The sequence below is a fragment of the Penicillium brevicompactum genome (genome assembly GCF_028827555.1).
Source record: "Penicillium brevicompactum strain IBT 35665 chromosome Unknown utg000003l_segment0_segment0, whole genome shotgun sequence".
NCBI classification, from domain to species: domain Eukaryota; kingdom Fungi; phylum Ascomycota; class Eurotiomycetes; order Eurotiales; family Aspergillaceae; genus Penicillium; species Penicillium brevicompactum.
The window spans coordinates 3,412,998-3,436,223 of record NW_026623206.1 but is presented as its reverse complement, the minus strand read 5'-3'; the positions used below and the strand labels follow the sequence as shown (position 1 = coordinate 3,436,223).

General features: G+C 48.9%; 10 protein-coding genes across 10 annotated transcripts; 7 read left to right on the top strand and 3 right to left on the bottom strand.

The window, feature by feature from the left end:
- Positions 1-342: 342 nt before the first annotated feature.
- Positions 343-2,092, top strand: N7506_005176 (uncharacterized protein; the record flags this gene model as incomplete). Its single annotated transcript, XM_056954470.1, has 5 exons — positions 343-642; positions 693-746; positions 800-1,023; positions 1,077-1,375; positions 1,425-2,092. The coding sequence occupies 5 exons, from the start codon at positions 343-345 to the stop codon at positions 2,090-2,092; spliced, it is 1,545 nt and encodes a 514-aa protein (XP_056813359.1).
- An 814-nt stretch (positions 2,093-2,906) lies between these two features.
- N7506_005175 (uncharacterized protein) lies at positions 2,907-4,172 on the top strand (the record flags this gene model as incomplete). The annotated part of the gene is made up of 4 exons (XM_056954469.1): positions 2,907-3,071; positions 3,166-3,538; positions 3,601-3,718; positions 3,773-4,172. 4 exons carry the CDS (start codon positions 2,907-2,909, stop codon positions 4,170-4,172), a joined length of 1,056 nt encoding a protein of 351 aa, XP_056813358.1.
- A 196-nt stretch (positions 4,173-4,368) lies between these two features.
- Positions 4,369-6,448, bottom strand: N7506_005174 (flavin-containing monooxygenase; the record flags this gene model as incomplete). Its single annotated transcript, XM_056954468.1, has 7 exons — positions 4,369-4,681; positions 4,743-5,270; positions 5,321-5,578; positions 5,633-5,701; positions 5,752-6,001; positions 6,070-6,083; positions 6,156-6,448. The coding sequence occupies 7 exons, from the start codon at positions 6,446-6,448 to the stop codon at positions 4,369-4,371; spliced, it is 1,725 nt and encodes a 574-aa protein (XP_056813357.1).
- Positions 6,449-7,021: 573 nt separating this feature from the next.
- N7506_005173 (uncharacterized protein) lies at positions 7,022-9,175 on the bottom strand (the record flags this gene model as incomplete). Its single annotated transcript, XM_056954467.1, has 9 exons — positions 7,022-7,163; positions 7,232-7,571; positions 7,634-7,891; positions 7,950-8,270; positions 8,339-8,580; positions 8,641-8,743; positions 8,793-8,840; positions 8,914-8,983; positions 9,047-9,175. The coding sequence occupies 9 exons, from the start codon at positions 9,173-9,175 to the stop codon at positions 7,022-7,024; spliced, it is 1,653 nt and encodes a 550-aa protein (XP_056813356.1).
- A 2,341-nt stretch (positions 9,176-11,516) lies between these two features.
- N7506_005172 (actin-like protein 10) lies at positions 11,517-12,353 on the bottom strand (the record flags this gene model as incomplete). The annotated part of the gene is made up of 1 exon (XM_056954466.1): positions 11,517-12,353. One exon carries the CDS (start codon positions 12,351-12,353, stop codon positions 11,517-11,519), a length of 837 nt encoding a protein of 278 aa, XP_056813355.1.
- Positions 12,354-14,293: 1,940 nt separating this feature from the next.
- N7506_005171 (SMP-30/gluconolactonase/LRE family protein) lies at positions 14,294-15,944 on the top strand (the record flags this gene model as incomplete). Its single annotated transcript, XM_056954465.1, has 8 exons — positions 14,294-14,458; positions 14,515-14,669; positions 14,728-14,921; positions 14,988-15,095; positions 15,160-15,369; positions 15,430-15,526; positions 15,590-15,669; positions 15,727-15,944. The coding sequence occupies 8 exons, from the start codon at positions 14,294-14,296 to the stop codon at positions 15,942-15,944; spliced, it is 1,227 nt and encodes a 408-aa protein (XP_056813354.1).
- An 807-nt stretch (positions 15,945-16,751) lies between these two features.
- On the top strand, positions 16,752-18,611 carry N7506_005170 (endopolyphosphatase; the record flags this gene model as incomplete). The annotated part of the gene is made up of 2 exons (XM_056954464.1): positions 16,752-16,863; positions 16,909-18,611. 2 exons carry the CDS (start codon positions 16,752-16,754, stop codon positions 18,609-18,611), a joined length of 1,815 nt encoding a protein of 604 aa, XP_056813353.1.
- A 491-nt stretch (positions 18,612-19,102) lies between these two features.
- Positions 19,103-20,272, top strand: N7506_005169 (uncharacterized protein; the record flags this gene model as incomplete). Its single annotated transcript, XM_056954463.1, has 1 exon — positions 19,103-20,272. One exon carries the CDS (start codon positions 19,103-19,105, stop codon positions 20,270-20,272), a length of 1,170 nt encoding a protein of 389 aa, XP_056813352.1.
- Positions 20,273-20,677: 405 nt separating this feature from the next.
- On the top strand, positions 20,678-21,034 carry N7506_005168 (uncharacterized protein; the record flags this gene model as incomplete). Its single annotated transcript, XM_056954462.1, has 2 exons — positions 20,678-20,879; positions 20,928-21,034. The coding sequence occupies 2 exons, from the start codon at positions 20,678-20,680 to the stop codon at positions 21,032-21,034; spliced, it is 309 nt and encodes a 102-aa protein (XP_056813351.1).
- A 1,081-nt stretch (positions 21,035-22,115) lies between these two features.
- On the top strand, positions 22,116-23,161 carry erg27 (the record flags this gene model as incomplete). The annotated part of the gene is given in 2 exon segments (XM_056954461.1): positions 22,116-22,552; positions 22,564-23,161. The coding sequence occupies 2 exon segments, from the start codon at positions 22,116-22,118 to the stop codon at positions 23,159-23,161; spliced, it is 1,035 nt and encodes a 344-aa protein (XP_056813350.1).
- Positions 23,162-23,226: the final 65 nt, after the last annotated feature.

Here is a 23,226-nt window from a genome sequence, read left to right as displayed (position 1 = left end):
CCGAGCAGCCACACTCGGCTGTGGAGCGCGACTAGGGTCAATACGGCCACATCCGTTGCCGACACGACTGCTCACTGGATGCCGGAGCCAAGATCGGCACACTCTTGCCGGTTTTTGGTGGCTTTCATCTGGAGCGCTCGGCAAGCGTCCGGCCGTGGGGGCATATTCTCCACTGCTCTCCCCATGGGGGAGGATATTGTACCGAAGCCCGCGAGTCCCGGGCCTCCACCCCCGCATCCCCGGATGTATCAACGCGGGTCACTTATTATCGCGTTATAATGTGATATATCTGTCAAATTAGGACTGGATCTAAGTGTTGCAAAACTCAACCAAGTCGACGAAATGACCAATACGCACAAAGACGACGGGCAACAAGTTGAGGAAGCTCACAGCTTTCATGACGAAGGACCACAGAAGAACCACACCGACTACAAATTGGTTGATCGAGAAGTTGCTAAATATGCCACCGATACAGCCATTCACATTGACGAATCAACAAACAAGCGACTTAGGCGGATGATCCATAAGCGAATCCTAGTGGTGATGATGGTGACATACCTGATTCAGACATTGGACAAAGGAGCAATGTCTTTCGCTTCTATTATGGGAATCGTGGAAGATGCGAATTTGGCAGAGAACCAAGTCAGTCATGCGGACCCCTGATCCGATTACACATTGACTGACTAGCACAGTACCAATGGTTGACAACGGTCGTCTACCTCACGGTTCTCGTTGTGGAATACCCGGTATTTTGTCCCTTGATCATTCGGGGGAGGCATTTGTGCTGACAAGAAGATAGGAAAATTGGATCATTCAACGCGTGCCGATTGGAAAATGGCTTTCAGCGAATATTGTCTTGTGGGGCATCTGCATCACTCTCATCTCGGCAATGAAGAACTTTACAGGTCTTGTGATTCTGCGTGCCTTCATGGGTGCATTTGAGGCTGCGTGCCAGCCGACGTTTGTCATTCTCTCAGCAACATGGTATCGACGAGAAGAGCAGGGAAGTGTCATTAACTTATGGTCGGTGAAATTCCTCTCGTACGTGGCATTCAACCTCGCTGACATGCACACAGGTACATGATGAACGGTCTTCAAAATGTCGTTGGTGGTCTCCTGGCGTTCGGATTCTCCTTCGTGCCCTCTTACTCCCCTCTCAAGTCATGGGAAGCTATGTTCATGACCTACGGTCTCTTGACTGTAATCTGGGGAACTTTCGTATACTTCTGGATGCCGGATTCACCGATGAGAGCGAAGTGCTGGACGGAAGAAGACAAGCAACTGATGGTGGAGCGTGTTCGCCAGAACCAAACAGGCCTGCAGAATCGGAGTTTCAGAAAGGAACAAGTGTGGGATGCACTAACTGATCCGCAATGTATGACTCGATTTTTCTGGATTTTGATCTCGTACTGACTTTGCCACAGTGTATGCCTTTGCACTGATTCAAATCCTCACGACCATTCCCTCCGGTGGCATTGGTGCCTACGCGAATATTATCTTGAAGTCGTTCGACTTCAGCACCTGGGAAGCTCAACTTCTATCCATGGTCATCGGTGCAGTGACAACAATCACCATGTTGGTGTCAGCCTACCTCGACCGCAAATTCCACCAGACAATTTGGATCATGATCAGCTCTGTCATTCCATCTATCCTGGGCTGCTCAATTCTTATCGGCATTCCCTTCTCCCCCAGCAAGCGTGTTGGGATGCTCATCGCATACTGGATCTTTTATTCGTTCTTCGCCGTTTCTTCGCTCTCCTTGGCCCTGTTGTCGCGGAACGTTGCCGGACAGACCAAAAAGTCAATCATTATTTCGTGCAACTTTGTCTTCTGGGCTGCTGGTAACGCCGTCGGTCCCCAGGTATTCCGAGACAAGGATGCACCACGGTACTACCTGGCATTTTCAATCCTCATTGGATGCTTTGGTCTTGTGGTGATCACCCTGCTCTGTCTGAGGCTTTGGTATAGTATTCAGAATCGCAAGAGAGATGCAAAAATTGCATCTGGCGAAGTTGTTCCCGATGTCAACTTCACCCATGCCTTTGAGGATATCACCGACCGGGAGAATCCTCATTTCCGATACGTCTATTGAAACATGTTGTCTTTTTTGTGAATCAAATGCCGATAGACGATAGAGGTATCATTCGAGATTATTTGATCTTTGCAATATCATTCTAAATTTTTGCCTCAAGGGAGAAAGAAACTTGGGGGATGAGTTGGTAATGTCGCGTAAAAGGGGGTGAGGCTTGGCATCCTGCCAGCATCGCCGTCGCCTCCTTCGTTCGGATGGAGTTACCTTTTCGGGACTTCAATGGCTCTAGACATTCACAACTTCAAAGTCTGGATCTAATAGCATCGATCTAACTTTTTCAGCGGCCCAGACGACTGCCATCATGCCATATCACGCCGTCTCCATGTATTTGATCACTCTCTTCTCAGTCATCGACGAGACTCGGAGTTGGGAACTGTCTATCTGCCAGAAACAGAAGCGGCTGAGCTACCAAACATACCCGCGCGAATGCTTCACGCGAACAAAGTGCATTATCGGAAGCACATCGAAAATCTTTCGGTCTAAGTGATTTAGGTTTCAAAGATCCCCAGCTCTGAGTAGCCAGAGATCGGTCTCTTATCATTTCCAACACTCCACCGGAGACCTCCGATGGGCAAACTGGCCACCATTTAAGCTTTGCCTTGACATAATCATACTCTTTTGGCGAGAGAAGCTCATAGCGAGGCTGGGAGTCTCCGATAAAATGTTCTTGTCAACTGCAGCTTGATAACCATTTGATACGGCGAATGCGATATAGTCTCTGTGGTGTTTGCCTTGAAGTGTGGATATGTTCGTCTTTCGCATCGCTGCTGGTCCTCGTATTGAGTGATCCACTTTGATTCGACTTTCACTGAACATGCTCGTTTCATCTCGGGCAACAGTGGAGGACTCGGGTGCGCGACTTCTGCGCGAGGTTTGGGCTCTCACAGCTCTCGGTATACTTACTGTCACCTTGAGGGTGATTGCGAAGATCAAGATTGGCAAATTCGCCTTTGATGACATTCTCATGATACTAGCGCTTGTAAGTCAATATTCTTCTCTCTTGAATTTGGGGGCAGAGTCCGTTACCAGATTGCATTCGGGTATGGCAATTAGCTGACTCGCTCAACCACCAGTTATGCGCCGTGGTCGGATCGAGCTTCATTACTGTCGGCATTCAGCATGGCTTTGGTCAACATGTGTGGGACATAAAGCCTCAAGTCCCCAAGGTCATAATGTATGACTACTTGGCGCAAACATTCGGCATCGCTGGGGGCACACTGGGTCGCATCGCGTTTATCGTCTTCGTCGTCAGACTACTTGGGACAAGGAGACTTTATCGAGTAATCTTGTGGATGTTAGTCGGTCTTCAGCTCGTGACGAACTTTGTGCTCATCATAATACTCTTCGTTCAATGCCCGGGTCATGCTTCAGCTATATGGGCACCAAGCGGCAAAGATAACTGTTGGGACGTTCGTGTTCAGGCATATTATGGATATTATCAAGGAGGTAAAGCGATCCACTGTCGTTGTGATGTCGATCGGATCATGCTAACAGCCTTCTCCGACTAGCTTTCAATTCAGCAACCGATCTTTACTTGGCGACTTTCTCAACGTTCATATTTTGGAACCTCAACTTGAAATTTCGGGCAAAGCTTGGCCTGGTTACATTGCTTGGATTGGGCATCTTGTAAGCATGCCATGTATAATGATGGAATCTCAATCCTAACGCACCGCGATCCAGTGCAATGATAGCTTCCATAATAAAGGTAGCGCAGACCAGAGTCTTCGCACACCCAGATGATGACCCCACTGTTGCAACTGTCAGCTATGATCGTTGGCTATTCATCGAAGCCTATCTTGTCATCATCACGGCATCAATCCCATGCATTCGATCGTTGTTGCGTTCTTTCGAGGACAGATATCCCGCTTCTGGACGGAGTGTATACGAACTTCACTCGCCGTACGCTGGTACTTCAGCGCCTAATTCGAGGCGAATGACACCATATATCCCCGGGAAAACAGTAGCGCGGACATCAGATGGAAATGAGAGCATAGAGGAAATTCTGCGGTGGAGCACAAACGATATGGAGCATTTACAACAGCAAGCAGCGTCAACCAAAGCGACTCATATCTATGTCTAGGTACTTCAAATTCATGCATAGAGCATTGTGACTGGTTTCATTATAGCCGACCTCAGATGACCGGGGTTCGATGTTTGAAGAGATTACAAGTAACCTTGAAATAGCTTCAGTAATAGACATTTCATTCACATCGTCGACTTCTTGGAATGTACAATTTGCATGGCTTCGATAACTGTTCGAGGCGGTAGTTCATGGATTATGGGCCCCAAACACCCTGCACGAAGTAGTCGGACAGGTCTCCGAATCCATTCTTCTCCTCTTCCATCTGTCCATTGCCCAAGTACGAGAAGCGATTCGCCGAGTTGTACCGTATGTTAAAATGCTCACCACCGATTCTTTCCAATGACTTTCGGAAATGACTCGATGTGCCCGCGTACGCATTCACAAATCCTCTCGACTTACCATTCTTGTACCAACTTGTACACTCACCAGAGAAAGCCGTACGTTTCAAGAACTCTTGCGACCAAACATTGTAATCATCCACCGATTCCTTCTTAACATCGAGTGATCTGCAATAAAAGGTCAGCTCGAATTGAAAGTTTGAATAATACTTTGGAAAAGTGAACGAACTTAATATCTTCCGTTGCAATCTTCTGAGTCCATTTCACCACATATTCACACGCAAAAGTAATGGCAGCGAACAACGTGCTGTGTGAGATCAAGAAATTGGGACCGCCAACCATGAAGAAATTGGGCATATCGGGGATCTGAAGTGAGAAGAATGCTTCCAGATCCCCACTCAATGTGCGCCCATTCCTTCCCACGTGCTTCCAGGAAGGTCGACCCGATGAGTTGTAGCCAGTCGCACATACAATCAGGTCGAATTCTTCCACATTGCCATCTTTGGTCTGAATTCCGGTCTCGGTAATTCGCTCTATGGGATCCCAACACATTTCCGTTGTTTCATCGCGGAAGGCGTCGAGATAGCCATTCTCGGGTGTGAGGCGACGGCAACCGGCAGGGAAATCGGGTATGATTCGTGCCGCGATGGCTGGGTCGAGATGTTTCAACTTCTCTTCCATGATGTCCTTTGCTGCTCCTTTCATAAAGTCTTGCAGAGGGTGCTCTTTGAGAGTTGCATATGCAGCACCATTCACACTAGAGGGGTCAGTTAGAGATATAGAATCAGTCAGTCGGACTTCTCTTACTGGTCTTCCAGCTCCTTGCGCATTTCAAAGAACGCTTTGGGGTCATTTCTAAATTTCTCCCGTTCCTCAGGTGAATAGGCAAAATTCGATCCATCCCGAGTCATCTCCGCGTTGATGTTAGGGGTCAACCACGTGGGACTGCGAACATAGTTGACAAGTTTTGACGTCTCCGGATACATTGCAGCGACAATCTGGATACCAGCCGATCCATTCCCTATAACCGCCACTCGTTTGCCCTTCCAGTCGTAACTTTCGTCCCTAAATCAAATTCAGTAGTCTGCAATGTGCCGGGAGCCAAGCTTGTTGGAATACCAGGTGGCTGTGTGAACCAGCTTTCCTTTAAAGTCGTGCAGTCCGTTTATGTTGGGCAGTTTCCAGTCACTAGAAATTATCAGCGCAGGTACAATGCCACTGGAAGTGAAGTCACCCACTTCACCAGTCCGATGCCATTGACCAAAATATCTGCCTCGTCTTCTTTGATGACTCCGTTTTGGTCGATCTTCACCTTCCATTTTCCGGATTCCTCATCCCACACTGACTCGATCACTTTCGAGTTCAATTCAACCTTCTCGTCGAGTCCCCACTTTTTCACGGTTTTCTGGATATACTCATAGATCTCAGAACCAGAAACATAGAAGTGGGACCAGTCAGGGTTAGGCTCGAAGCGGAACACATATGTGTCTTCCTGGCGTGGTAAGAAATTTGTACGAAAACCCCATACAATAATATCAATTAGTAAGGGCACTTACGGGCGGCGATATCACTGTGATAATAACATCAGCAGCTCCAATATAGATCCTTAGAAGGTCATGAAATCATGAAGAATTCATCTCACCAGGCAACACCAGGGTATCGATTCTCAAACCAAACTCCGCCCACCTCTGAATTCTTGTCGTAAATCGTGTAATCCAGGAACTCATTGTTTTTTAGATCATGTTTGATCTTATGCGCAATCGTGAGTCCAGAGATGCCGGCTCCGATGCAGATCATTCGAATCTTGCGCGGGGTGTAGCCGCACTCTTCCTTGATTGGCACCCAATTCGGTGGTCGTTGCCCCTCGGCGACACGGGCGGCATTGCTGAGCGTGGCGCTTCCAGTCTCGGGGGTTTGGGCGCTATCTTCGTTCATTTTGCAAGCACGGATATTTGGAATGAGAATGTAGATTCACGCAGGCAGAAATTTCGTTGATAAAAAGACGTTTGAGGTTGCAAGGTTCCCCTCATCCATGTTAGCGCGAGGCTGAGTGGCCCCAGATCCACCAGTGCAAGTAACCGGGGGCCAAATCAGACTCGGGTGTATTAGTGTGCAATCAGATGAGAATTAATCTCATCAACAATTGTCTCTTCAAGCAAAAAGGTGTATATTGAATCAATAGCATACTGGGCGAGCAGGTGTTATGCAGAAATACCGACACCTGCAAACCTTCAAACCTCCCGAGGTCAGAGATTGACATTTCTTTTTCCATCTCACTCCAGGGCTTCAATATATAAACATCTGAAGTCAATTGAGACAAACTGCCAACAAAAAGGCACTTCCAAAGTTGAATGAATTAGATAAACTGTCAATATACAACAAGGCAGTGGAAGACGATGGCCACGGAAACAGATATATTGCTTCAATATATCCATGCATGTGGTCATTACTACTTAAACAACATTTCGCAAACCACCTCCTGCACATGAATCCTCAAAAGCACGATCCTCACACATCATCTTCGATCTTTTCCGTCACAGTTCCATCGCTCTGGACAACAATCTTGTCCAAATTCTGGGATGCTTTGACAGGGTTCGGCTGCTGGTACACCCACTCCAACTCTTCCAAAGTACGGCCCTGAGATTCGACACTAGAAGACGTTAGAAAAGAAAAAAAAAAAGCGATTTGGGCGCGCAAAATCTCTGCATCCAAACTTACCAAAAGAAGTACCAGAAAACGGATTCGATGACGTCCCATCCGACGAAGATCCAGAAGTAGTTGGTGGAGATATTTGCCATACCAATAGGCGTCGCAAACTGACTGATGAAACTGATACTACTGACCATGAAGCCAGAAAGTGCCAAACCCTTGGCACGAGTTGTAGTCTCCAAAGCCTCCGCTGGGATGACACCCTGGAGGGGGGTGTAGGTGAACGAGAAAACGACGTTGAAGAGGTAGTAGAATGCAAGAGCGGCCTGACCCTTGGTTTTGCCAATGTGGCCTGTGTTGGCAACCTCTTGTAGGATACCGGCATTGATGGCCAAAAAGACAGCGCAAGCTTGTTGTTTTGTTAGCATGATAGGGTTACTGCCAGGGCAGGAGATGCAGCAAGAAACTTACCAAAGGTACCATAGATAAGCACGGGACGACGGGGCATTTTGTCCGTCAGACGGACAGCAGTGAGAGCGCCGATGGCAGAGACGATAGAGTTGACGAGGTTGAGCAAAAGCTGAGTGGAACTTTCCTCGTACCCGATAACCTTGAAGATAGTGGCGTTGAAGTAGCCAAGTCCATTACCGGACCACTGTCCAAAGATGGAGATCATGATAACCTGGGCAAAACGCCAGCGACCGCTGTGTGTGGTAATGAAGGGGCGGTCTGATATGTGAAATTAGCTCATTCCATTTTAGAGCTCCACGAATCTGCGAAGACTTACAGTCCCACCATCTTTTGTCGATGCCATCAACTCGGATACCCTCCTTCATCTCCTCAATCTCAAGTCTGACCAAGCGAGCGTTGGGGTCACCATTTCCATGATACTTGGTCAAAAAGGCATGAGCCTCTTCATGGCGTCCCTGAGTCATGAGCCAACGGGGCGACTCGGGAATGAACCAAACCGAGCAGATGACAATAACACAAGCGAAGCACTGGCAGATGAAAGGAATTCGCCACTGGTAGTTGTTTCTAATTTCGTTGCAACCATATGTGATAGCGGCCGCGGGGATCGAGCCTCCAAACCAACCGCAGTTGTAGAATCCTAACACAACATTAGCTCTGGTATCTGATGGTGTATCTTGGGTCAGACGGGTATTTCGAGATGCGTACCAACTGCACGACCACGCCAGTGAGGCGGGGCAATTTCGACGGCGTAGGCTGGAGCCGAGACAATCATGACCTGAATTCCGAGACCGAGGACGAATCGACCGACGACGAATTGTGGCAATGTCATTCCGCTGGCGATGATGACGGAGCCGATGATAATAATCCATGCGCCAACGAACATGCACTTGCGACGGCCGAGCCTGTCGGAGATGACAGCACTGAATGGTGTCGCGACGATGGAACCGCTGTGGATAAAATGTCTCGGTCAGTTGTTGAATGTTTCGAGATGTTTGAAAAGATCATACACCGTATAGAGGGAAGTGACGACGGAGACTTTAGGACCATCCATTCCGGTATTGAAAACATCTTGATAATGGTCCATGGCTAGGATAGATCCCATGAGTGATCCTAGGGCATGGTCAGGTATTGCGCTTGAAAGAATTTAGAAAAGACCAACCATCATAACCGTTTGCACAGGCACAGCAGAAAGCAATGAAAATGCAGACTGGATATCGTAAGTTAGTACCGAGTAGAAGATCTTCCACCTCATCATGGCCTCGGGGACCGGCAAAACTCACAATACAGATGAATAGACTCTTTGCTCCATCTTTCAATCTTTGTTTCCTCAATTGCAGCAAACAGATCGGCCTGAATTTTCCGCATCAGTATGTTTCACCAAACAGCAAGGATTCGATCAAGGGGCAAACTGACATTGTGAACTTCTTTAGTCTTTGCACCCTCACGTTTGGTAGTTTCACCATAACCAGCGAGTACACGAGGCTCATGCTCAATGGCAGATGAGATGCCATGCACCTCTTCTTGCGCCTTCATATCTGACATGGCTAAAGGCTGAGCCGCAGGAATGCGAACTGACGATCTCGGTAGGGATCCGGTCGATGATAAACTGGAGTTGGCGCGACGAACCGTGAATCTGGAGTTTAGCGGGGCAGAGTGAAGTTCTTATAACGTCGGATATCAAATTGAAAAGAAAGCCAGCAAATCAGCACGAGGGTCGACTATACTCCTTTTTCGGAAAGACAGGTCGAGTGTCCGGTTCCCCAGACTCCATCGCCTTGTGACCCCGGACCCCTGCGCTCGCCAGCAGTAGACGCCTCTAGTTGGTGGCTTTTCTAGATACCTCCGCATCCTTATTGGAATCGGCACATTCCCCAATCATACCACTCACCACAAATTCGGGACCCTGTTTCACTCTGAAATTTGTTGCCGCAGAGCAGTCAAAGTCTGATGCCTGGACTGTCGGCCCTGTCTCCCGTTGAGAGGCAAAGGCGAAAATTTGTCGAATAGCTCTGGCCAAATGGCCCCTGTTCGGATTTAATTATTGGCTAGCCTGCAGGTGATCGCACAACACAGGCAGTTTCGCGAGTCTAGATTTTCACCGATATTAAAGGATCAATATTGCACAGCATGTTCCAGCAGCTAAATTTTTATCTGAAATTAGCATGAATCACGCACCCATTCTTGCATACCTCCTAGGTTATTCTACAGTCGTGGCGAGCTGTCTGTCACATTGCTTTTTTTTGCCTCTGCGAATTCCCCGTGCCAAATTTTACCGACTGCTGTCTTAGAGGTAAGCGAAACATGTCATTTCCATATGCTCTCTAGAAACACCCGACATCCTTGGCATGGCGGAATGAGGTTAAAGAGAATTAGGCCATTGTGAGTGCGGAGGATTCTCCGTGTTGCATCGCTCACGGTCCTTTCCCCACAATAAACTAAACCCTTTCGGGCGAACTCGGGCTATGAGCTTGTTGTGCTTCGGTTCCCAGCGTGTCTCTGGCCTCAATTTACTATTGACTTCGGCCCGTACCTCCAATCTGTCATATTGAAACCCCTACTTGCCACTCAACTAGCCATTGGGGTGGTCGTGCGCACTACTGAGTTTGCATCAAGATCAATTCTTTGGTTAAACTTCCACAGGCTTCCTGGGAACCATCCGGAGGTTGGCCCGAAAACGAGATGTCCTGATATCACCGCTCCGGGCCGAACTTGGAACTGGCTTTTGCAATGTAGACCTGGTATACGGAGTAGGGCACGAACCGTTCTCATGAATCGCGTCCCAAGAAACGCCCAACCAGGGTCTAAGAATAGCTTGGCCTCCGTACAGCTATTATGATATCTTGGCGATTGCTCTGCTTTAGATGGGAACAGGGTAACGTGGAACATCTAGGAAAACTACCATCAAGCTCAGAATTACATTTTGATTTACGTTGTGGGGCGAGGGAAATAAAAGGGAAGAATGCGAGGAAGAATGTCAAAACAAAACCGTGAAATGTAGCCATGGATGATGTCTCTGGAATTTCTGGTTATCACAAATGGAGCTTCCAGGAAAAAGAAATCAGACATCCGTAGTACCAGAAGGCATGTGCTCTACGAACCTACCATGAAGCGTACCGACTACATCCCACGTTAAATGAATACGAATCTCAATGGAGGCAAACTCTCAGATGGCTGGCTCAGTCTGTCACGGGAGTCTCAAACGAGCCTCGGGACTTTCCTGCCGGACCATCGCGTGGCTGCGGTTGATCCCACGCTTGGGCGTCGGGTTGGACTGTCAAGGACACTAAGAACGTTTTGGGCAGTGCGTACATGATGGATCTTGGCAGTCTTCTCATTTCCTAGAAACTAGATTCATGGTCCAGGCTTCAACCTCGCATCGTCTGGTTATGTTTAGGAAATGACATCCCGCCATTCTTCCCTTCTCGCCTCGCCATACTCACAAGTTGTATAGCTAAATCCGAGATTTGCTTTCATGCTCGATTCGGGAAAGCTATTTCTGGAACCCTGATTCGTCACAAACTAGGCCCGATATGGAGAACATGGATACAGGGGCCGTCACACCAAACTTAGGGCGCACGGTTCTTCCAAAAAATCAATACGCCAAGTTGATTTTACGCGTATAGGATGTTCAAATGCTTGATTGGAAAATAGACTGACTCCTATTTAGTGAATCATAGAACAAAAATTTCAGATCACAAAATAAGCGATCAGAATTCAACAGAAGATAAATTTCTATAACATGGAGTAAATATAGTCATACATGTACCAGAGACTAGGAACGCCAACAACTTCTACGCTCAGAATGTATAAATTTGGGGTATTACCGCGCACTTTTCACCAACATAATTATCACCAAAAAACACCCATAGTTGGAAAGAACTTGTTAAAAAGAATTCGTAGCCTCCTGCTGGGCCTTTGCCTTAGCTTTCTTCTTGACCTTTGCCTCAGCTTTCTTCTTGTCCTTGACCTTCTTCGCAGCCTCCTGCTGAGCCTTTGCCTCCGCTTTCTTCTTTTCCTTAAGCTTCTTCGCAGCCTCCTGCTGAGCCTTTGCCTCCGCTTTGTTCTTGTCCTTAAGCTTTTTTGCAGCTTCCTGCTGAGCCTTTGCCTCCGCTTTCTTCTTGTCCTTAACCTTCTTCGCAGCCTCCTGTTGAGCCTTTGCCTCCGCTTTGTTCTTGCCCTTAAGCTTTTTTGCAGCTTCCTGTTGGGCTTTTGCTTCAGTTTTCTCCTTGACCTTTGCCTCAGCTTCCTTCTTGTCCTTAAGCTTCTTCGCAGCCTCCTGCTGGGCCTTTGCCGCAGCTTCCGGAACAGACTTCAACATCCGAGATTTTAGTTTCTCCATTTTGAGTCCAGTGTGCCTCCAGTGTGTCTGAAGGCGCCTTGATCCAAATGTTTGCAACCATTTGTCACCTTCGTCATTCGGCCACAGCTCATATAAATTTTCCTCACTTTCCTTAACAGTGGGATGTGCTATAATCATCTTATCGACAGCAGAGGGGCCAAACAAGCCCTTAATAATAGGCTCTTCAATGACTTGGTAGTAGGATAGACCCGACGGATTAAACCGCTCTGGGGGGGGAGGTGAAAGTAGCGTGACCTTTTCTCCCTGAGCTATGTGCCAAGCAAAGACTGCAGAAGCACCGTGGACATAGCGACTCCACTCATGAGGCGTCTTTTTTGATTTGAGACAATCCGGATGTTTTTTGTTCATAAGCGGCCCCATCGCAATAGTTAACGTTTGGAGGTGATGACTAGCAGCCCAATCTTGGGCTATTTCATAAGGTACGCCACTCCAGAGGACTTGACCATTCGGAATCCATTCATTCGATTGAAATCGTTCAGATATATCTGCCGCTTCCTGGAAAGATAGGGTTTGGCTCAAAGTGCTAAGGAAATTCACTTGAGCTAACTGACTGTCCGTAGATAGTTGAAAAGTATCTTGATCACGGTCCATCGTTGGGTGATAAGAGAAAAGCTTTTCTCCTATGAGTGTCCAGATTTTGGGATGCTCTTGTATCGATACATGATATGACAAGATTGGATTTATCTGTCAAGAGAAGTAAAGAAAAGACGCCCTATCGCGTGAGCAACGGTTTTGATAACGTCATGACATCGACTGCAGGTGACCGATACTCCGTAGAATTATACTCATTTGGATTGTCAAATAATTAAAATTTCGAATTTAGCTGTAGACAGAGACGAACTGAAAGTGGTGGCGATGAAGGGCTCACGTGGTTGATTTCTTCACCCAGCTCGGGTTTTTCCAAAGCCTCTGACTCAAAGCTGTCACACTGAGCCTCTTTGGCCATGGCGCTGTTTCTCGCGAAAACCAGACCTCATGGCTTGTGAACTCATGAGGTTCCGTTGAAGATGCCAAAATGTTGGTGCCTTTTGGAAGAGTTTCTGTCTGCCGCGAATTAATTTGTTTTCGAGTCCCCCTCCTCTAACGAACCCCCACGATTCTGATCCCCATGGCATTTCTTTGAGTGGGAGGCAGAGGCCTCACTCATTGTTAGATATAACACGGAGCGACCCGATGCATTTTCGAGCCCTGGTTTTATTTGACATGCTCAGACAACTCAACGGTTGCTAATGAGCTAGCACTGATTAATCAACAAATTATCCGTGAGATTTGTCCGACGCTTGGCGTGGAGGCTGGGACCCACGGAATGCCCGGAACTTCCAGCTCGGAATGCAAGCATGCCGGACCTACATCGGCCAGCCGTGTCGCGTTTGCTTGGCTCTGGAAGCCTGCAACTCTCCTACCCTAGGCAGTCATTCGCACCGACACTACAGAAGCTTAGTAGCGTGGGCATCGCCTTGGACATACTGGAACACCAGTATTCAAGTGCTCTCAGCGTGGGACTCCAAGTCAGCCAATTTCCTTCCCCCTGCAGCCAAGCAGCCCGACAAAATACCTCAGTAACGGAAAAACTTCATACCCACGAGCCAAGCCCCTCGCTGCCGGCTGCAGAACCACTTCCCGATATTGCTGGAAGGCAGCAAAGTGCCCGGTGTGGAAAAGAGAGACCATTCCGAATTGCGGCCCATATCCCGAGCTATAGAAATTGCCAAGGCCATTGAGTCCTGAATTCTGCACACTGCTTCGCGGGCACGTATTGGGGTTCCACGGGGTATGTCCTCTCCCAGATCTTGACTCTTGACTCTTGGGCTTCGTTTCGTTTTCTCCCCTCTTTTGCTTACTATTACCACTCGGCCATCCGTCTCTTAAATCCCCTCATGCTCATTTTCATTCTCATCATGACCTCGGGAGTCTAAAACTCATTTCAAAAATGACGCAGATCGGCCTGAAATTGCGGGGCCGATGCTCGGGGTAACTCCGGGAGAAGATCCTTATTGGGCGCAACGCCAAGGTACTGTGCCATATCCCGCGCAAACTACGGAGTACAACCCCCCAAGTGTAGAGAGCGCGGGGGTAGTGTAACTTGATTGGCAGATCGAGGGGCTCTACTGCACACTCTCTGGGGAGCAGCTTGCTTTACTCCACCCTGCACCCCGCTCCCAGCCGGACTGGAACAATCACCGGTTGAACCATTTACCACGGTAGATAAATGTGGTATGCCCCCTGGTTGGAGTCGATGGATTTGCACTCGCCTTCTGCTTCTCTGTCATCTCTAGGCCAGCAGGATAATTCCTCACAAGATGATCTCCAAATCGAGCTCACTACCAACGCTCTTGGTTCTTTGCCAATCGCTTCTGACTCCGGTCATCTCTACCGATATCCCCGAACAAGCTCAAGTGATTGACCAGACAGCGTTCAATGTCTTGGATACAACCCGGCCCCCTGCGGAGTTTAACTCTACAAGTGTATGTGATTAAAATCCACTTTTGGAAATTATACTAACTCTTTTCCCGAACACTAGCTCTTCGTTCCACCAGGCTCGACTGAAGATAGCCTGCTTAACCGACCTTTCCATGTATACGATGAGGAGTTCTTAAAAATTATCGGAGAAGCTCCTACTCTGACGCGCATTGGGCATTCCCCAAAAGACCCTCTATTCCACGAGGCTGTCGTATGGTATGGTTGAAGACCACGTCCAGAAGAGAATGAAAACTTACATCCTTCTGGAAAATAGGTCCAGAGAAAACGATGAAGTCTTCTTCGTTCAGAATGCAGGTGCCAAAGATGCCGGCACAGGCCTGAAGAAGTCGGCCATCATTGAGAAGATCTCTCTTGCGCAGGCCGCTGCTGTTTCTGACAAGACCGATGCTGTGGGTCTTGTGAATATTACCACTGTACCCTCGTCGCCTACGGTACTGAATCCAAACGGTAAGTCGTCGGAGTCATGATATACTCTGTAATGTGATACCTTTGAGCTAACATTAAGCGATACAGGCGCCACAAACTATCGTGGCCAATTGATCTTCACTAGCGAGGGCCAGGGCGATGACAAGCCCCCTGGTCTATCGGTGGTGAACCCGAACAGCCCTTATAACTCTACAGGTACGAATGTGCTGAATACAACCTTCAATATGGACTAAAACTAACAAAATATTGACACCTTCAGTCATTCTGAACAACTACTTCGGTCGTCAATTCAACTCTTTGAACGATGTGGCGATCCATCCCAAGAACAAGGAAATTTACTTCACCGATACGATCTACGGCTACGTGCAGGATTTCCGCCCGGCTCCTGGTCTGCAAGACCAAGTATACCGCTTCAACCCAGACACCGGTGCCGTCACGGTAGTGGCGGATGAATTTGTTCATCCGAACGGTGAGTCAAATCTTTCTCTTGGGGGAAATCGGGATAAAGTCTAATACAATCAAAACTCAGGTCTGACCTTCTCGCCCGAGGGCGATTACGCATATATCACCGACACGGGTATCGCCGACGGCTTCTTCGGTCTCAACTTCACTCGCCCAGCCTCTGTGTAAGTATCTCGATCCACTTGGTTCTTGAAAAAGTCATGCTGACCTTTTCTTCCAATCTCAAGTTACCGATACGATGTCAAAGAGGATGGGACTTTTGAAAACCGCAAATTATTTGCCTTTGTTAACTCCGGTGCCCCCGATGGTGCGTTACAAGCGATTATTGTTTTGTGAGATCACAACTGACTTTCATCGTGGACAGGTGTTCACTGTGACTCTTGGGGCAACGTGTATGCGGGTTGTGGAGATGGTGTCCAGGTCTGGAACCCATCCGGCAAACTCATCGGTAAGATCTATGTGGGAGCTACTTCGGCAAACTTCAACTTTGCTGGACAGGGTCGGATGGTGATCTGCGCTGAGACGGATCTTTACTATGCCACTCTTGCTGCGGGTGGTAATTACGTTGAGAGCGAGATGTGAGCAGATGATGATTCGCAATTAATACGAGTGGCCTGGTGACGCACACTGCTGTTAAGTAATGATGAGAGATACATTGAAGTGACAATTCTCAATAACCACCTGGGCAGCTCCCTGCTTGTATAATAACCTTTGATTCAACTGAATATATACTTGCAAGCTATGGAACCTAAACCTTGGAAGTTCCTCGGTGTATATTGGATATGTTTCATACATGTAACCAACCTGCACAGCTCTCATATGCAAGCTTCAAACAATGAGCTGTCCACTGCTCACGGGGTATGAGTTTAGCACACAGAGTCCGACCTGTCTCACGCAAGCTGCGGTATCCCTTTCAGGAAGCCGATCAGGCGACCGCGGCTGATGGAGACGGAGAATAAAACGAACCTTCTGATGTGAGCAAAAGTACTTTGGTGAGAGTTCAGCTGACATGGGAGCATAAGCTGAGATTTGACAGTAGTTCAAGCTGAGAGTTGAAGTTATAGAAATGGTCACTAATCTCAATTTTATAGATCCTCAAGGTCCTCGGGACACGTGGGGAGATCATTGGTTAGGGTCTTCTGACCGAGTGTCGGTTCGTCGATCTGGGGTAACTCTACGGAGTAAGAGCGATAATTGTTATATAAATTGCCTTCTCATTATTTCTTATACATTTCATACCTCCAAGTGTGCAGTATAGTGGACGCCAAAAGAAAAAGTGGTTCCTGAAAATCGGTGACGTGACCGATAAGATCGCCCGGAAATTCTCTGCTGCACTTCACAACCCTCAGACATACATATGGTGTGTAACTGGGCTGAGAAGACGCAGTCATGCAGTCAATACTACTGCTAGGCTTCTTCGCCACGGTCATTGCCGGTCCCTTGCAGCAGCCATTGGCCGACTTGCCGGCACGACTGAACGGTCGCTTCTTGCACATAACAGGTACGAAACACACCCGCGTGGAACGTGTAACGCGCTGACCAACAGATTTTCATCCCGACCGTCTGTACAAACCAGGGACCTCGATCGATCGCTCGTGCCACCATGGCAAAGGGGGGTCGGGATATTTTGGCGCCGAAGGCACAGACTGTGACGCACCCCTCTCACTCATCGACGAGACCTTTCGCTGGATCGAAGAGAACTTGAAGGATGAGATTGATTTTGTCATTTGGACTGGTGATTCCGCCCGACACGATAACGATGAAAAGCTTCCTCGCACCGCCGACGAGATCCTCGATCTCAACACCTACCTCTCGCAGAAATGGATCGCCATGTTCAACCAGAACCAGAAACAGACGAACCACGCGAGTTCCGTCTCCAGACTACCTGTCCCCGTGATCCCGACGTTCGGCAATAACGACATCATGCCGCATAACATCTTCGACGAGGGCCCGAATAAGTGGACGAAGCGGTTCGCGGAGATCTGGAACGCCTTTATCCCGGAGGACCAGCGTCATACTTTCGTTCTAGGGGGCTGGTTCACGACGGAGGTAGTGCCCGGTCAGCTGGCAGTGATCAGTCTCAACACGATGTACTTTTTCGACTCGAACAGCGCAGTGGACGGGTGCGAGGCCAAGTCCGAGCCTGGGTATGAACATATGGAGTGGTTACGGATCCAGCTGAAGATATTGCGGAGTCGCAATATGAAGGCTATTCTCATGGGACATGTGCCTCCTGCCCACTCGAGTGAAAAACAGAACTGGGACGAGACGTGTTGGCAGAAATATACACTCTGGGTGCATCAGTATCGGGATGTGATCGTTGGCTCGTTCTACGGTCATATGAATATTGATCACTTTATCATGCAGGATAGCAACAAGGTTAATATCGATGTCCAGGTGGATGGGAGGGTGTCTACTAGCTCCAAGTCGGATTACCTCGAGTCACTCCGCGGCCAGTGGTCCTCGTTACCATCGCCTCCATCGGGAGTCTTCGATGAGCTGGATGCGGAGATGGAGGCCGGTGCTGTCTCCGATACTACATTCAAGAAGGGGAAGAAGGAGAAGAAGATGCGCAAGTTTTTAAAGAAGATTGGGGGTCCGTGGGCCGAGCGCTACAGCGTCTCGCTCGTCTCGCCTAGCTTGGTTCCGAACTATTTCCCTAGTCTTCGTGTGATCGACTACAACATCTCCGGGTTGGAAGGCGCTGCAGTTTGGCCCGTTTCCTCAGATCACGCCGAGGAAAACGTCTCCGACTTTGACGACTATACCGAGCTCGATACCCCCGAGTCCAGTGATGACTCCATCCCCGAAACCCAGAAGAAGAAGAAGAAGAACAAAAAGAAGAAGGGCAAGAAGCCCAACTTCAAGGTGCCAGAAGGCCCTTCCCCGACCACACCCCCCGGCCCTGCCTACTCGAATCAGCCATTCACTTTACTCGGCTACACCCAATACTACGCCAACATCACCCGAATCCAAGAGGAGATCGACGCAAACCCATCCGACGACCCTCGCCTCGATTTCGAGATCGAGTACACCACAAATGATGATGTGTACCAGATGAAAGATCTCACGGTGCGCAGCTTCTTCCAGCTCGCAGGCAGAATAGCCGACGAGGATGCCCAAGCCGAGACCAGTCTGGACGCCGATTCGTCGGCCAAGAAAAAGAAGTCCAAGAAGGCGAACAAGGTCTGGCGGGCATTTTTGCGACGAGCCTTTGTTGGATATGAGGATATTGACGACTTGGATTAAGACCGAAGACCGAAAACCGAACATTTTGTTTGTATACTTGCATTAACACATACCTGTCACCCCTTGATGCACCTGATGTACCTGGCTTATTGTGCATCTTTGGGGTCTATCTCATGATTAACATACTGAATTAAGACTAAAATAACAAACCTGAATTCTAGACAATTGCCGATGCATCTACACGCGTAGTTAGCTCAAAATGATCCTGTCGGAAGTCGAGAAAACCAAGCTTGATATCCATGACGTCAGCGGTATCACCCAGGCCTGGCTGCTTTCGCGATGAACCACTTCGACTCCCTCAACTCTTGGAACTGCCCGTCATTTGACGTCACATCGAGAAATGTAACTTTCACTCCAGTCAATTCCAAGGAATCAGAATCCAGCTTCCAGGAATCTACCTTATAAACCGCAGGTTTGCTCTTATCCTCAATCCCCATACAAACCCTGCACAATCCAAAACCACACCTAATATCACCCAATCTCACCTCAAAATGCTCGGACGCACCTCAGCCCGAGCCGCCCGCTCAACCAAACAATTCCAACGAACCCGCCTCAACGCCCGCTTCCAATCCACCACCTCCGCACCACCCGGCAATCCCGCACTAGTCGGCGGTCTCGCAGGCGGAGCCGCAGCCTTCGCTACAGGATACGCATGGTACCATTTCTCCGGTACAAAGAAACTAGTATCATCAACGAAACAAACACAAGAATACATCGAGCAAGCCAAGCGCACGATCGCCGAAAAGGCACCTGAACCCAACGAAGCATACAACTGGCTCAAAGAAACCGTTCAAAGCTATGCGCGATTCATCCCTGGTGCCAGTGGCTATGTGGATACAGCCTTCGATGACCTGGAAAAGATCCGGAAAGATCATGGACAGGAGTTTGATTCTGTGATTAGTGAGGCGTACACTGAGTTACGGGATCTTACTAGACGGGAAGGACTGAGTGCCGCCTCTGCGGGGGCTGCGTTGGAGATTTTGCAGAAGTATTCGAAGAAGTTGTTTGATCTTGCTGGGGATGCGGCGGGGAATGTTCTTGAGAATCATCCGAAGATTAAGGAGAAGGTTGGTGGGGGGTATGAGCAGTTGAAGGAGATGGGGGAGGCGTATGGGCCTAAGGCGAAGGAGGAGGTTAATCGGACTTGGGGGCAGATTTCGGAGATTGTGCAGAAGGGTTTTAGTGTTGAGGGGGTGGAGGAGATTAAGAGGTTGATTGAGGAGAAGAAGAAGACTGTGCAGAAGTTTGGGGAGGAGGCTTGGGAGAAGGGGATGAAGGAGTCTCAGGGGTATCTTGAGAAGAATCCCAAGGTGAAGGAGTTGATTGAGGAGAATGCGGATGCGTTGAAGAAGGGCAATTTCAAGGATTTGTGGGGGTTGGCTAAGGAGGGGAAGACGGAGGAGGTTGAGAAGTGGGTTCGCGAGAAGGTTGATCAAGCTAAGAATACCGACTTGGCTAGTTTGGATCAGTGGTTGGAGTTGGTGCCCGGTGGCTCCAAGGTGATTCCTCAGTTACAGTCGCTGCGGAAGATTGCGCAGAAGAAGGGTGGTGAGGCGGAGACTGTGCTCAAGGAGACGCTTGAGGAAGTGCGGGAGGTGTTGGAGAAGCGCAAGGATCAAGTTGAGAAGCTCGCTGAGGAAGGGAAGAAAGAGAGTAAATGAGCATGGATTACCTCCAGGGCTGGTTCGCACTGTGACCGGTTGATATCCGAACTACAATTATATATAAAAGATCACTTATAATCAGTCTTCTATAAGAATGTGCTAAGCTCAAGTCACTACTGTTTGTCAAATACCTTAGGAAGCTAAGAAGCAAGCCTGAAGTGTCTCCCTTTCGAGTCTTCCAAGTATACAAAGTTTATACCTACGTCACTACGTCATGGCCAGGGCATCTCAGGGAATCCCAGTTTTTGCCTCTCGTAAACCTCACCTCGTCATCGCTCAGAGTATATAAGTCTGGCCTTGGGGGTCTGCACTACTTAACTGTACTCTCAAGTATACTCTATGCAACTCCAATAATTTTAGCACCTTCTCCACCTTCGAATCGTCCAATCACACCACTCCACCATGTCTTCCATCCTCGCATCTCTCCATGACCTCTTCACCTCACTTGTCGAACTCATCTTCTCCGTCTTCCACAGCGCCTTCAATACAGTCTCCGGTCTCCTGACCGGAGTTGTGGAATTCCTCGTCGGGAGCGTGCAGATGGTGCTGCACACCGCGGCAGAGACCTTGAAGGCCGTGGGGGGACTAGGCAACTTGATTGCGAGTGAGTTGTTCTTCATCGGCTGTGTCTATCATCGTATTAACGGAATAGGCAACATTGTTCTTATCGCCCTTGTGGCTGGGGGGATCTACGGCTATTCCAAGTACCAAGGTCGGCGAGGTCGCCCTGTCACGGTTGGAAATAAGAAACTCAACTAGTTTCTCATCTCTAATTTTTGTTTTTGTTTTTTTGGAGTGGTTGAGAAATATCGAATGGCATGATATTCTCTAAATTGTACGACTAGTCGAGATTTCCGATGCGATCCACCGACGGCGTGGGGCTCAAGACTGACACTGGACAATGACGAAAAACGCACAGAATACCAAAGTGAAATGAGGCTGTTCATGGCGAGAATCAACACCGCCACTTGCCAGCGTGGCAGTCCGTGCTGAAGTTTCACTTGGGCAGCAGCCCTGAAGTCCTCGGCCCTGGCGAGGCGGTTTAAGTTCTGCTATTTTTCTATTTTTCTATTTTCCCCTGTTATACGGACTATGACTATGATAATTACGATAGTTTCAATATTTGAGTACTATAATTATGAAGTCATGTCTGCCACGTAGCGAACTAGACGCAGTTGGGGTTGGGCATGGAATCCACCGCTTTGATTATCTTTTGTGGGACCAATTCCTCTCTTCTCTCTTGCACATCTCGACAGTGGACAGTGGACAGTGGACAGTGTATTAGTATACAGTCTACAGTGTCAAGTCGCCAATTTGCAGAGTCCGGAGTACAAATATCCTCTCAGCTCAAAGTGCGACACTCCAATTCTCACCCTTCCCCGCACCGACCGCACTGGAGCTCGCCTAGGACTCCTTGCAGATAGCTACCTGCAAGCTACAAAAGGTCGACTCATCGCCAGAATCCCATTGTGCAGGGCCAACAGAGGGCCCCTGGTACTATTTGACCCATACAAATAGTCAATTGCAGGTGGGTAACTGCCATTGGTGGGGACGGTATACTCCGCAACCGAACACGTCAATTCCACGGTTCCGGTCTGTCGCAAGTGCGATCTGGTCTATCGCGCCGATCTATCCTTGCGCGCATCGGCGTCTCGGATAAGCGCGTAGCATGAGACTGCCGCTGTGTTGGGACTGAAGATCAGTTTGCGCATATCGGTGAGTGCTCTCCTGCTTCACTGTGCCCTCGGCCAATTGCGATTTTTTGTCCGGATATTTCATAGTTCTGGACGATATCGGGTTGTCTTGAAAGCGCAGGGCCCAAAAGAAGAAAACAAAAAACATGACTGATTCCCCTCCAGCCTCCCCACCCTCGGGGACTCGCGCTTTATGGATGGCCTCCTCCGAGGTCGACCAAAAGGCCCTGGGCAATTTCGCCGCCGTCATGGGCCTCGAAAACCCCTTTCTGTCCACCATGCTATATAAAGTTCTCGGCGTCTCCGTCATGCTCTCCAAGAAGCTCATTCGAGCGCGCAAGCTGCGCCGTCTCGACACCACCCGTGAAACAAGATCCCTCCAACTATACCACCACATCATCTGGCTCTCCCGAGAAGGTCTCCTAATGCTAGAAGGCTTCATCCTCCCAATGGTCGACCTATACGTCGAGCTGAAAGTCCTCGCCTACAAACTGCGCGCCTCCTTCTACCACATCTTCGTCCTGTTTCACAATCGACCAATTTTCACGCACGAGCCACCACCCCTATGCACCCATGAGTCAATGTACGGCGCAGACTCCCTCTTCAAAATCCCAACCTCCAGACCCCCGGTCTAGGTCTAGGTCTAGCAGTACAACCCGTCCAACCCCAACCCCAACCATCCTCTTTCCTCCTCCCAGCACTCGACTACACCTCAACAGCAACAGCCTGCTTCAACCACGCCTCAGCCTTATCCGATAAACTCCTTCCAGGCTCCCACCCCCTCCGTCTCTCCGTCAAACTCGAATACGCAGCTTACCTCCACGACTGCCTCCAAGATCCACTCGCCTGCCGCCGTCTCGCCAAACAAGCCATCGCAGACGTCTACAACGCCCAAGAAGGAATGGACGACGAGAGCTTCGCCGATGCAGCTGAGATCGTCGGCGTTCTAGGTAAAATGGTCAAGCGCGGGAAATTGGCTAGTAGTACCGGGACGGGGACGGGGACGGGGACGGCTAGTAGTATTTCCCGCTCACGGAGTCGAAGCAGTCGCAGTCCCAGTCATCGTGACGCGAGTGTTCCGACAACTGTTTCGCCGCCTGCGCATCTGGGATCACGGTCGAGATCTGCGAATTCGAGTCGGCAGAAAATTGAACCTGCGGTTCCGGATGCGTCGATGTTGAATCCGATTTGATGTATATGAGTTAGAAACCGGGGAGGGTTTTTTTTATTGTTTTGAGCGACGAATGTCGTGTGCTC